The sequence below is a fragment of the Eurytemora carolleeae genome, unplaced genomic scaffold (genome assembly GCF_000591075.1).
Source record: "Eurytemora carolleeae unplaced genomic scaffold, Eaff_2.0 scaffold1593, whole genome shotgun sequence".
In the NCBI taxonomy this organism is placed as follows: Eukaryota; Metazoa; Arthropoda; class Copepoda; order Calanoida; family Temoridae; genus Eurytemora; species Eurytemora carolleeae.
The window spans coordinates 1-13449 of record NW_019397489.1 but is presented as its reverse complement, the minus strand read 5'-3'; the positions used below and the strand labels follow the sequence as shown (position 1 = coordinate 13449).

The 13449-nt window shown below is 31.5% G+C and overlaps 1 protein-coding gene across 1 annotated transcript; it reads left to right on the top strand.

Annotated features, from left to right (window-relative positions):
• The first annotated feature begins 2200 nt into the window (after nt 1–2200).
• Nucleotides 2201–11684, top strand: LOC111714562 (uncharacterized). Its single transcript, XM_023489699.1, has 9 exons — nt 2201–2326; nt 3352–3439; nt 5527–5600; nt 6868–6926; nt 7545–7703; nt 8972–9135; nt 10473–10680; nt 11178–11265; nt 11486–11684. The coding sequence occupies exons 1-9, from the start codon at nt 2232–2234 to the stop codon at nt 11640–11642; spliced, it is 1092 nt and encodes a 363-aa protein (XP_023345467.1). The 5' UTR covers nt 2201–2231; the 3' UTR covers nt 11643–11684.
• Nucleotides 11685–13449: the final 1765 nt, after the last annotated feature.

Below are 13449 nucleotides of genomic sequence, written 5' to 3'. Positions count from 1 at the left end.
TGTCAACTATATATTCTAAATTTAAAGGGACTGTGAACGAAAACATGTCAACTATATATTCTTAATTTAAAGGGACTGTAAACAATATGTCAACTATATATTCTAAATTTAAAGGGACTGTAAACGAAAATATGTCAACTATATATTCTTAATTTAAAGGGACTATAAACGAAAACATGTCAACTATATATTCTTAATTTAAAGGGACTGTAAACGAAAACATGTCAACTATATATTCTTAATTTAAAGGGACTGTAAACGAAAACATGTCAACTATATATTCTTAATTTAAAGGGACTGTAAACAATATGTCAACTATATATTCTAAATTTAAAGGGACTGTAAACGAAAATATGTCAACTATATATTCTTAATTTAAAGGGACTATAAACGAAAACATGTCAACTATATATTCTTAATTTAAAGGGACTGTAAACAATATGTCAACTATACATACTAAATTTAAAGGGACTGTAAACGAAAACATGTCAACAATATATTCTTAATTTAAAGGGACTGTAAACAATATGTCAACTATTTAAATTTAAAGGGACTGTAAACGAAAACATGTCAACTAAATATTCTTGATTTAAAGGGACTATAAACGAAAATATGTCAACTGTATATTGTAATTTTAAAGGGACTATAAACGAAAATATGCCAACTGCATATTTTAGATATAAAGGGACTGTAAACGAAAATATGTCAACTGTATTTTCTAAATTTAAAGGGACAGTAAATTATAAGGGATCTTCCAGGCTTTACGTGAAATGTCACATTCACCACGGAACCTTTTTTATCTGGAAAAGTGTTTAATTCTGACAATATCCTTCCTCTTCCCTGCTGCATAAGTTTGCAAGTAACTTTTACACGCAGACCTGTAATTAGAGATGGTCTTTCATTTTATTCATCGTTCGTAAACGACCCATTTGTTCGTATTTTTATTTACAATCATTCAAAAGCAAAGTGATTTCGTTTGTTCTCAAAATTATCGTTTATTTTTCATCTATCTTTTGTTTTTTCACTGAATGATCGTACAGTAAAATCATTCGTCCAGTAAAATAAATTCGTTCGTTCAGTAAAAAACGATAGTTTTTTCAAAATTTATTTTCGAAAAAATCGTTCGTTCTATAAAAGATGATATTTTTTCTGAACCGCACTATTTTTCACGATAAAATGCTTTCATTGTCAAACTTTCGTTTGTTTAAAAAAACAATGCCCATCTCTACCTGTAATTCTAAAAAGCAAATCTGTATATTAATAAGACGCTATTATTGGACATTGTACAATATTAGCAATTTTGCATAACATCAACTGTGTACGTCTACAATACACAAATACAATTGTAAAATGTACACTGAAGGTTGTACATGTGCTGTTTACTATATATTGTTTAAGTGTATATGTGTATGGTGTTTATTTTCTATTTGCAATTAGTTTTGAAGTTTGCAAAATTCCTTGTTAATATTTAATAAGTGTTGCCAGTAAACAAATGGTCAGTATTTCACTATGCCCCCATCCGAAAGGTTGATTTTTTTATTTCAAAAGAAATTCAAAGTATGTTTTTTAATTCTATAGGAAAGCCCTTTCATTGGTATTTCTAATTACGATTTTCGTTTTCATCTTATTTGTGACACATCAGATGAACCAAAATATGTACCTTTACACATCAGAAGAACCGAAATATGTACTTTTACACATCAGATGAACCGAAATATGTACTTTTACACATCAGATGAACCTTAAATATGTCTCCCTGGTTTAGATATTAAATATCCCTGGTTTTAGGTGTAAATATGTCTCCCTGGTTTAGATATTAAATATCCCTGGTTTCAGGTGTAAATATGTATCCCTGGTTTAGATATTAAAGATCCCTGGTTTCAAGTGTAAATATGTCTCCCTGGTTTAGATATTAAATATCCCTGGTTTCAGGTGTAAATATGTATCCCTGGTTTAGATATTAAAGATCCCTGGTTTTAGGTGTAAATATGTATCCCTGGTTTAGATATTAAATATCCCTGGTTTCAGGTGTAAATATGTATCCCTGGTTTTAGGTGTAAATATGTCTCCCTGGTTTAGATATTAAAGATCCCTGGTTTTAGGTGTAAATATGTATCCCTGGTTTAGATATTAAAGATCCCTGGTTTGGAAATACTCAAGTTTAAGATATAAAATATTTTAATATTCCTATTTCAGACGTATGGAACTGCCTCCTAAGTTTTAGATATATAATGATAAAATCTCTCCTTCTCCTTCTACTGTTTGGGGAAGGGTATGCGGGCAACTTCTACTTCTCTCCCTGGGAAGGAGGGTACAGGAAGGACAGGTATAGATAGATAGATACCTTCTCTTTAGTGGGTAAATAGATAAAGCAATATGGATAAAAACCTTTTCAAAAAAGAACTGTAGACGTTTTGTCAAGTGGTAAGCTCTAATTGTCTGATTTACACTTTCACACCGCTTACCTTTAAATCTTTGTCTAATCAGGGATAACGCTGTTTGTCCAATTGAAAATCGAATGCCTCAGAAAACTTTGTGAATTATCAATGCCTTTCATTAACAGACGGAGTGGGCATGGCACTTTAAAGTGTATTCTCAGTCCCTTACACAGAATAGTGTTTGGACCAGAATGCCAAGGAAATGACAATTTTTTTAATCTTTTAGAATGTTAGCAATTATAGAGTCTTCTTGGCCATAAACAAATATTTTCAAATCACTATTTCTTTGCAATCTGATTGTGTAAACCTTTGATATTTCAACCTTATATATTATTTGATCTAACAGAATTCAGAGATTGAAATATCTTAGGTGTACGACGTTAAGTTGCAAAGATATAGAGATTAGAAAATCTAAATTCCCATCTAACCATATAAAGGGGGGGGGGGGGAAGATTTTTCAAGGCCTGCTCAAAGAAAAAAAATTAGACCGATAACTTGCTAAGGAGGACTGAAATGCCCAAAAAAGGGTAAAAAAATAAAAAAATACTTTGTTTGTGTTTTAAACAAATATCAAAGTGTGACACATGTTTCTACATGCATTTCTCAATGGCTTTTCAAACATATAGATTTTAGAACTGTAGCTTTAGTCACACAAAAATTATGGGCTTTAAATACCCTACCCTATAAATAAAAAAAATATTTTTTAACAAAAAATCCTTTAAATTGTTATTCATTAAAAGTCACAAAATTTCACGGTGATAGTGTCCAAAATAAGAGTGCTAGGACACAAAAACTACAGAGGGGCGCCGAACGTCCCCCCCCCCCCCAACCTGTTTAGGGTTCAAGGCGCACCATTTACATATTTTCGTTCTACTTACCCAGCTTGCCTGTTTTATAATTCTGTTTGCTCTAGATTACTTGATGACCAAATGGACATGGATTCTGTAGGATCCGTCGATCTCACAGCAAATCTATCCATGCGCTCAATAGATTATCTTCAGGTATAGAATCTTAAGAAACTTGACAGTAGTAAGACGACTTTAAGGTCGTCGTTGGTCTTTGAAATAATTTATGTTTTGCGGCATTGATCTTTCGAAAAATTAACAATATTGCACGTAGTGAAGAAAACCGGTTTTGAAACTTATGAACACTGTACAGTATGGATAAGTTTTAAAAAAAGAAGTTTATATAGATATTTGGATATTATGTATGACACTTTTCATTGTAAGTAATTCTTTATACTTAAGGAAATGTGAAAAACAATCTCAAAAATGGTCAATTCTCTAGAATTTTTCAAGTTCAAGTATTAAATTTAAATTTAAACTATATAATTTTGTTACCCGTTGATCATTTATATAGGTCAAGAATCTATTATTATTCCTTTTATTCAGCAAGAGGTCTTTCATTTTTCGTGCTTTTATATTATATGGAGATATAAAGAACTTCGGTAAGGTTTCAATTTATGAAAAAAAAACCAAATTTGTCGAAATCAAGACTAGACTCTTCATATCTCTGGTCAAATTATAAGAACAGTAATGTCAGACCACATTCTCGATGAGAAAAATTAGAAAAGTTTTGAAAGACACGGAAGAAAATGTCGTCTGCGCTGTGACTTCAATAAAATAAAAAATGAACTTGAAAATTGGCATAAACCACAAGTTATGCTACCTTAATAATATTTTTATTTTCAAACTGTTTACACTTTACCCTTCAATGTCCTGAGTGATTTTCACTTTCCCCCAGTGGAATAAAAGTGTACATAAGAACTGAGAGATATTTGCAAGAACTGAGAGATATTTGCAAGAACTGAGAGATATTGCAAGAACTGAGAGATATTTGCAAGAACTGACAAAAACTGAGAGATATTTGCAAGAAATGAAAGAACATTGCAAGAACTGAGAGATATCTGCAAGAACTGAGAGATATTTGCAAGAACTGAGAGATATTTGCAAGAAATGAGAGATATTTGCAAAAACTGAGAGATATTTGCAAGAAATGAAAGAACATTGCAAGAACTGAGAGATATTTGCAAGAACTGCGAGATATTTGCAAGAACTGAGAGATATTTTATTTGCAAGAACTGCGAGATATTTGCAAGAACTGAGAGATATTTTCAAGAACTGCGAGATATTTGCAAGAACTGAGAGATATTTGCAAGAACTGAGAGATATTTGTAAGAACGAACTAGAAAAAACAATAGTTTTCTTGTAAATAAAATCATTCTTCCACGCTGTAAATGGAATTCCCAAAAATGCCCCAAAAATGCGCAAAGGAATTGAGTCTTTGCCACAAACTCTGATTTTCTCATCCCTATATCTTTGGAACCCAACTTCGCAAACCTTTAACATTTCAAACTTATATCATTTGATCTAACAAAAATCATAGTTTGACATGTCAAAGGTTTACGAAGTTGGAATCTAAAGATATAGAGATAAGTAATCAGCGTTTTTGTGGTAAAGACTCAATTCCTTTAAAAGTTCTAAATCAGCAAGATGAAAAGGCATAAATCTAAAGCATTTTGCAGAACTTTTGGGTTACCAGCCAAAAAGGTAATAACTAATCAGCCTGTAAATATATATAAACACTAAACAGGTGCCTGGCTAGTATATCTTACATTATATAAGTTCAATTTTACTAAAAAAAACAGGATTTTGTACGGACTAATTAGACTTTCTTTAAATGTTTACTTTTTTGCTGATTTCTTCTTCTGGACATTGATCAAATATTTCAGTCAACAACATTTTTCCTGTAAAAGCGTTTGAAATCAATTGAAGTGAAACATTTTGTTGTATGGGGAACAATTTGCGGAAGGACTGTTTTGCTAAAGGCATTGTTTGCAGCAGGAAAAATGTTAAATGCCATGACACATTTTATTAAAGGAAACATTTCGGACAAGAAACATTTTGTAGAGAGAATGTTTTGTGGAGGAAATGTTTCGTGGCAACAAAATTACTATTTTGTAAAAAAACATTTTGGAAGAACACTTTTTGTTCTTGCAAAAAAACAGCTCAAAGTTGCAAGAAAATAAAAATATTGAATACATTTTGATATTTCATTCTTTGAAGATCATGTAACTTGTAATGTTTAGAAATCTAAAATCCTTGGAACTGGTCCACCTGGATATAGTAAATCCAGGCGTAGATGTAAACCTTCTTGGGCCAGGTAAACTGGTTCGTACAGTGGTCGGCAATTATATCAATACAATGAAAACGACTTTTATTTTTTAAGTTTTGATTGTTAACACGCTTTTTTCAAATTACAAGTTTACAAATAAACAAAGAAAAGATGTTTATTGACGGCTTCTCTTTGTTTCCATGTTTCTAAAAGCTTGGTAAAATCCATTTGAAATCGAAAGTATAAGTCTTCGTTGTATTGACATATATTTTAGTTTAGTTAACTATCTACGTTCAGTTGAAATAGATTTATTCTTTTAAAGTTTAGTTTAAATATTTTGATTTTAGTTTAGCTTGGCATATTTATATAGGATAAGTTTATGTTTAAAAAAAAAAAATTTTAGTTTAGTTTAGTTTAGTTTAGTTTAGTTTAGTTTAGTTTAGTTTAGTTTAGTTTAGTTTAGTTTAGTTTAGTTTAGTTTAACGTTTAGATTGGAAAAATTAAGTTTAGATTAGATTAGTCTTCTTTTGTTTAATCTAACCTGAGCTTAAAACTTTAAAATGGTTGATATCAAGATTAATGCTTAAACTCCTGGTTTTACTAACCCAAAATTATTTTAAAATGCATATCAAAGAAAGAAGTAAAAAATTTAACCAATCAGCGTGTCATGTTAAGATATACTCTTTAACTTTTGAAAAACTGGTTTTGATTTCTGGTGTTGATAGTGTCATATCAATTGAACTAAACATCGATTGAACGAACGTAAGTTTTGGATTAATGTTTATTAAGACTAAAGTTCAAAATAATAATAGTCCTCAAATATTATTTAAAAAATATTTTCATATTAACATGATTAAATTTATATTTGTTTAAATGCTCTTAAAGCCGGCTTGTGAATCGATATAGCTTTGTATCTGTAATTCTTATCAAACGTTACTTTGATGCATCCAAAAAGAGGATTAAGAAGAAAATAAAAGTGTGTACATTGGAAAATCAGACTAAGTGATCTTGATTAAGAATATCTCATTCTAAAGTGTTCAGCTCTGAAGTCAACTTTTGTTTCGAGAATCTTGGAATCAATGCAAATCTACGGGTTAATTTAATCCCATGCTTGCCATAACTTGCAGGGGTTTTTAATCGAGGGATGAAGCATTAATCCTCAAATTCAAAAGTGCCTACATTAGACATCAAGATCAAGCGATAAAGATTTATAATATTCTTAGGATCAGTTTATTTGAGATTAGTTTCGATAAGTTTACTTCAGTCCTGTTATGTTTTGGTTTTATAAAAATTAAAATAGTTTCTCCTGTTCTAGTTATGACTTTATGTCCTTGAGCGTTTCAGACCCGAATATCTTAAAGATGGTTCCACAAGGTATTATTCATTTATAGCTCCCGTCTTTAACCTTAATATATTCAAAGATTGTATTTTTCATATATCAAAATTTAAAATTGTTTTGTCGTATGCAAACTGGATCTGCTGGAAAGCCGTGGAAATGGGAGGAGGGGGGGGGGCGGGGTAATGGTTGGTATTTTTTTAACAAAAAAGTGTTAACCTTTTTTGTAACTTTAGCAACCTCATAACTGAAGAACAAAATTTGCAATGCAATTTTTTTCAGGGAAAAATATTCAGAATGGCGATACAAAAAAAATACTGTAACTTTTAGGATGTCCCAAAAGAATTCTTTTTTTTAATTATCCGAAATAAGATGAAAGATGTACGAAGAAAATGGAGAAAAGTCCAAAAATTCAAAATTTTTAAATATTTAAAAACAATAGATATTGTTTATTCTACTTTTGGGGTAAATTTTGATTTTTGAACGAAACATTTATAAATAACTAAATAAGCTTAGATTTTTGGATTTAAAGTTTGTACAAAATTATAAATTTGATATCAAACACTTTTATTTTGTCTGCGATTTAAAGTACATCACAAGTTTAATTTGAAATTCAGAAAATTTTCCATTTACATAATTCCAATTGTGTTTTGTAGAACTAGTTCGCCCTGATGGTGCATGTGGTGAAGGAAACCCAGCTCCAGGAACCAATATTACTGCTGGGTGTGATGCCAAATCCATTAACAAGTGTTGTTCAGCTGCAAATTTATGTGGAACAGAATGTTCCTGTGAAGGATGTATTAATTATGATTCAGGTAGCATTTTTACAGTGTGCTTTCAGGGTAGAGATGGTCGCGTTCGTTTTTTTCTTTTTGTTCGTTCATCATTTGTGAACGACCCATGTCGTTAGTTTTTTTATCATTCAAAAAATTGATGTTTGTTTATTTTAAAAATTATCGTTAATTTTCTTCAATTTCGTTAATTTTCTTATTTTTTCAAATACAAACATCTGTTCAGTAAAACATTTCGTTCAATAAAATTGTTCTTTTTTTAAAAAGTTTGTTAAATAAATCTTTTGTTCAGTAAAATAACTATCTTTTTTCAAATAGTTTGTTAAACATATCGTTCGTCCAGTAAAAAACGATCGTTTTTTCAAAATCTTTTGTAAAAAAAATTTATAGCTTTTTCAATTGAACAAATTGAACAATTCAAATTTTTTTAAACAATATCTTTTTCATTTCTCGGAATGATCCAAATCCTATACGAGAATTAGTTATCGTTCACAAAAATTTTGTGCTTTCAAAAAAAATATGCCCATATCTAGTTCAGGGTAAGCCTTGTTAACTTTCAGTTTACGGTAATAGCAGTTAATTTATTAAGTTTTACCCAACCTGCAAAGGATTTCCAGCGAATAAAAACTTTCGTGAAAAAATGCGAAAATTTTCGTTCGTATTTCGCAAACTTTTGCGCAAAAATTAATTGAGCGAAAAATGCGAAAACGATGCGAAATTTCGCGAAAATTGTTTTCACAAAATTTTGCCAAATAAAATATTTCGTTAAAACCATAAGTATTGTAGCTGCAACAATTAATTGCGCAAAAAACTTGTGGAATTCTCTGCTCTGAGAGCTCAGCATTAGAAGTTCTATTATATCATAATTAATAATTTCTCATCCGTATTTCTTTTTTGCATTTGTTCTTGAAATTTTCTCATTTTTGGCGAAATGTTTACATTTAATTTTTCGCCAAAATTTTCGCATTTTTCTCCAGCGAATGGAATACGAAAAAATGCGAAATTTTTGTGAAAGAATTTACCCTTTTGCTGGAAACCCTAAACCTGCACGAATATACTAAACCCTTTAGTTTAAACGTTAAAACAATAGAATGAAAGGTTTTTTTGTCCTAAACTTCTTTAGTTATTTATAGGCGTAGTTTAATTCATTTTTTGCCAATAGCCGATATTTTAAATTTAGGACAAAACTGCCTTCCCTGATTACTTACAGTCTAGACACAGTTTAATAAGCTTTCGGCCAATAGACCTTTAGCACCGAAAACAAACATTAAAACCCGATATTTTATATTCAGTCCAAGCGAAACGAACCAGCAGCCAAAGTCTAACTTACATCACAAGCAGAGAAGAGTGTGCCCGAAGATGTCTTCAATCTCCAGCTTGTGACATGTTCTTCAGTAATGCATACACTTGCACATTCTACCCTAATATCAAACTTAAAGGAAAACTGATGAGACAGGTGGAATGCATGATAGATATAACAGGGGTCCATTTAATTCTATACCAATATGATCCCAAATGTTGATTGATTGATATAAGGTGCAGAAATGTTATTATTGTAAACAAATTTTAGAAAAAATTCTATTCTGCAGAATGTATACTGCAAAGGAGTATTTATTTTTCTGTATATCATAATTAATCTCTAGTATTGATTACTGATAATGTCATCTTACTGTCATATTACTGATATTGACATGATCACCCCAAATGCAGTACACATTTCTGAAGTGTAGTTCACGTACACAAACAACTTTCCAAAAGTCACGATTACACCGAAAGTGTATTTTAGTGCCACTAAAAGTACTTTCAACCCACATCCCAAAAGAGCTATATGAACCCCTGGGGCCCTGAATTCTAAGGTTTCTACCAGAAGCAAATTTTCGCACTTTTGTTACAAAAAAGTGAATACAATGTTTTATCTATTTTCCATGTCTTAGTCCATATATTTAGATATCCATTTCCCAATAATACCCATTAATGAATGATCGAGAATGAATGAGATTGTTTGATTTTGAAAAAAATGGATTATTTTCAATTTTGAGTTCACCATGTTTAAGTGACTTGGCGATTAAAAACAGTCGAGAGGATTAAAAAAAGTCAGAATTAAAAAAGATATATCGTAGTGAATTGGCCAGAGCTGAAAGCTTTAGAATGATATATCCTTAATCCTGATCAGTCAATTAATCTGAAGATTAATAACAAGAGGAGAACCAGAATGATTTAATCTCGAAATTAAGAAAAAGAGTGGATCCAAGCATTAATCCCGATATCCACCATTCAAAAGTTCCCAGCTCTGTGCTGAAAACTTTAGAATGGTGGATATCGGGATTAATGCTTGATCCTCTCTTTTTGATAATCTCAAGTTTAACATAATCTTGCAAGATTATCTTAAAAGTGTATGAAAAACGATTAAAATTCAAATTATTATTTAATCATCTGAGAAACTGTAGCAGCCAATCAGAGAAAAGCAGACAACCAATGAGAGAACAAAAATATTCTCATTGGAGAAAACAATTTACGGATATCCAAGGAGAGAGAAACAGAGTTGATTAGGACAAAAATGAAAAGTTTCCACAGTGGATATTCGGATCAAGAAGTCAGGATTAAAGTTTATCCATTCTAAAGTTCCCAGCTCTGGACGCATAAATGGAGGGTCTGCGAGGGTAATTTCAAGTGACTTTCCATTTAACGGTGCCTTCTGAACACGTTCAGTCTCTTTATACGTCTACAGCACTTTTACCATATAAATCTTGCAATGTTTATTGAATTCAGATAAACAAGCATTTATATCTTTAGGTCACCTCTGAGAGTTATGGAAGTCCAAGAATGGGATTATATGTGCTTGAATGTGATGATAGTCAGGCCAATGTTCTGGATAATAATGACTGGGATACTAATTCTCCTCCTGCAACTTGGACTGAATCCTTGACATGTGGAGCTACTGGGGATACAAGTATCTACCAAGGAACAAGGAGGAATACACACTTCAAGGGGATGCTACCAGGTTTATTGTGCCAGGAGAACGTTTTTTTATTTTTCTAGAGCTGGGAATTCATGTAATTGAGGATATTAAAATAATATCCCCCCCCCAAAAAAAATGGGCTTGCTTTTTTAAACTCAGGGTTTTTCCAACCTTTGTATTTAACTTTGAGTAATGGTAAGAGACAATGTTTATTGTTTACATCTACAGTAATAGTCAGAAAACTGTAGATTAGGAAGAGGACATTATAGCAATACTGAAGTGTATTTGATATTGTTACAAAGAAAATATAAAATCACTTATTGTTATTATAAAATCACTAATTTAAATGGGTCTGTTTCCACTCCACTCTAAAAGTCAACTTCCTAAACCGGAGTTTTCTGGTTATCACTGTACAATGTACATATAAAACAATTTAAGTAAACATGAATGACTTAATATCTAAATTAAAACCGCTTTCATATATCATTGAATACACCACTATGTAATACACAGTTTATTAAAATATATTATTGTTTTAGCTTGTCCCCCGGGATGGATGGATTTTATAAACGAATGTGTTATCGACAGTGCCACTCCTTCACCATGGAATCGTTATGATACTTGCAGGAAAAACAATCCAAATATTCTGTATATATATGTTTTTTTCGTTTTTTCATAAAAGAATATGCAAGAAAAATGTGCATTTTTTATATCAAAGATGGGCAAGGTCGTTTTCTGTACCTGCTAAGTAAGAGGTTTCCAGCTGAAAACCATTGTTCATGTAACATGCAAAGTGTAACACTTGAAAATGTCATATCATCATCTATTTATTGTTGCTTTACGTTAGATCTATTCGGCATTCAACTGGCCTTACCTTGGAGAATCAAGCCAAGTACGATCTAATTAAAACTAAGCTTAACAGTCCTGTCTCTGGATGTCAACAAGGAGTTGTAGACTATTTTACTGCTGTTCCTGCCGGCGGTTGTACAAGTAAGTATCTGTAAATCTATTATGTTATGCCTTTTAGTTGTAACCAGGGGTGAAGATAATGAACTACCTGAACTATCTAGCCCGAGTGTACACTTGGATAGTTTACTGATAAAGGATATTAACTCCCAGCATATCCTGGTTTTCAAGTACCCCAGCAGAGATAGGGTTAAGAGATTATGGCCTATTCATTCAATACAAACATCAAATATGCAGTATGCTTTCGGAGTACAAATGTATGGTGAGGTTTTGTAACTTAAATTTTACTCAGTTTTCTCAGAACCGTTTATTAACCATGAAATATTGCTCTGTAAAAGACTGCAATAGTACGTCTTCCTGTGAAAATGCAATCCTGCACACGATAAAAGAGCGGTGGATTGCAATAGTTAAATGGAAAACAAATTCTCCTGAAAAAATGCTAAAGTAGTCATTAGTTGGAATTATTAGTGTTCAAGTTTTCCTTTAAAAGTTTAATTGAAATATGTGTAGCTGGAGAGGTGTTGAATTCTGATAATTTCCTCCATTGTTTCATTAGCAAACACCGTAAGTCACTTTCCACAGAAATCACGATTAAAAAATTTACTTTCAACGAGAAAATTATCTTGTACCTACGTAATCAAACAGAGCTTTAAAGGGAGTGACCGGCTATGTAAGGTAATTGAACTGAGTATGCAGTGTTGTGGAAAGCTTTTTTCGGATTCATTTGAGACATATTAAACTTTTTAAAGATTTGTAAATCCTGAGTTTAAGCACAAATTCGACGTTCAAAACTCCTACTTTGGGGGTGGATACGTTTTCAAAATTAGTTTTTTTATTATTAAATAACGACAACGAAAATAAAGTAAAAATTATACAGTAAGGAACATATTTCTCAAAAGTAATTTGTCAATAAATCAACGCTCAAATCGATTATTTAGTTTTTATTTTTATATTGAATTTCTAATTTTCTTTGAATTTATTGGCAGATTTTTTCAAATTCTTCAAATGTCGTCTTTTCAATAATAATTCTAGAAAATCTGCGAAAATGAGATAATAGAAACTAATAATTGAACAAGATTACTTACTTTTGATGATAAGATTAATTTTTATTTTCTGGAACTTTTTTACATTTTATGTCGACGTTAGTTAATAATTAAAAAAAAACTAATTCTGAAAGCGTATCCACCCCCAAAGTAGGAGTTTTGAACATCGAATTTGCGATTAAACTCAGGATTTAAAGATCTGCATACTCAGTTCAACTATCTTACATAGCCGGTCACTCCCTTTAAGGGTAACATTTTGAACCATACATCCCTCTCTATTTAACGGAAAAGTTGAAATTATTGCTACAGTTTTATTAAATTTTTTTTTGAAAATCCTTTTCTGCTTAAATGAATATACAGAATGACCTTTAGAAGTGAAGACATGGCCTATACAATTAGTAAGGGATTGGCGTACATCATCAATCTATATGCTATAACCTCGTTGCTTGTAATAGATGTGTCTAGGGCTGGGCAAAGTTCCGTTAACGGAACGGAGGTTTTCGAAAATTAAGATTCCGTTAGTGAACGGCAAAAACCGTTAATTTTTAAACCGTTAAGGAAACGGAATAGTCGTGTTTTTAAAACAATTGACGGTTCACCGAAGGTTAAGAGTGTCACATGGGCTTACTAGGCGAGCAGCCCAGGCGGCAAGATATCTAGTTCCGGCTAGATAGTACAGTATATTATTTTGTACTGGCACAACATATTTCAAATGTCGTCCGCTATCTTCGAGTATGATAACTCAAATTTTGTTTCAATATTTTTTCCGTAGCAAAACATTTAGGCGCAACTTCTCTGGGGG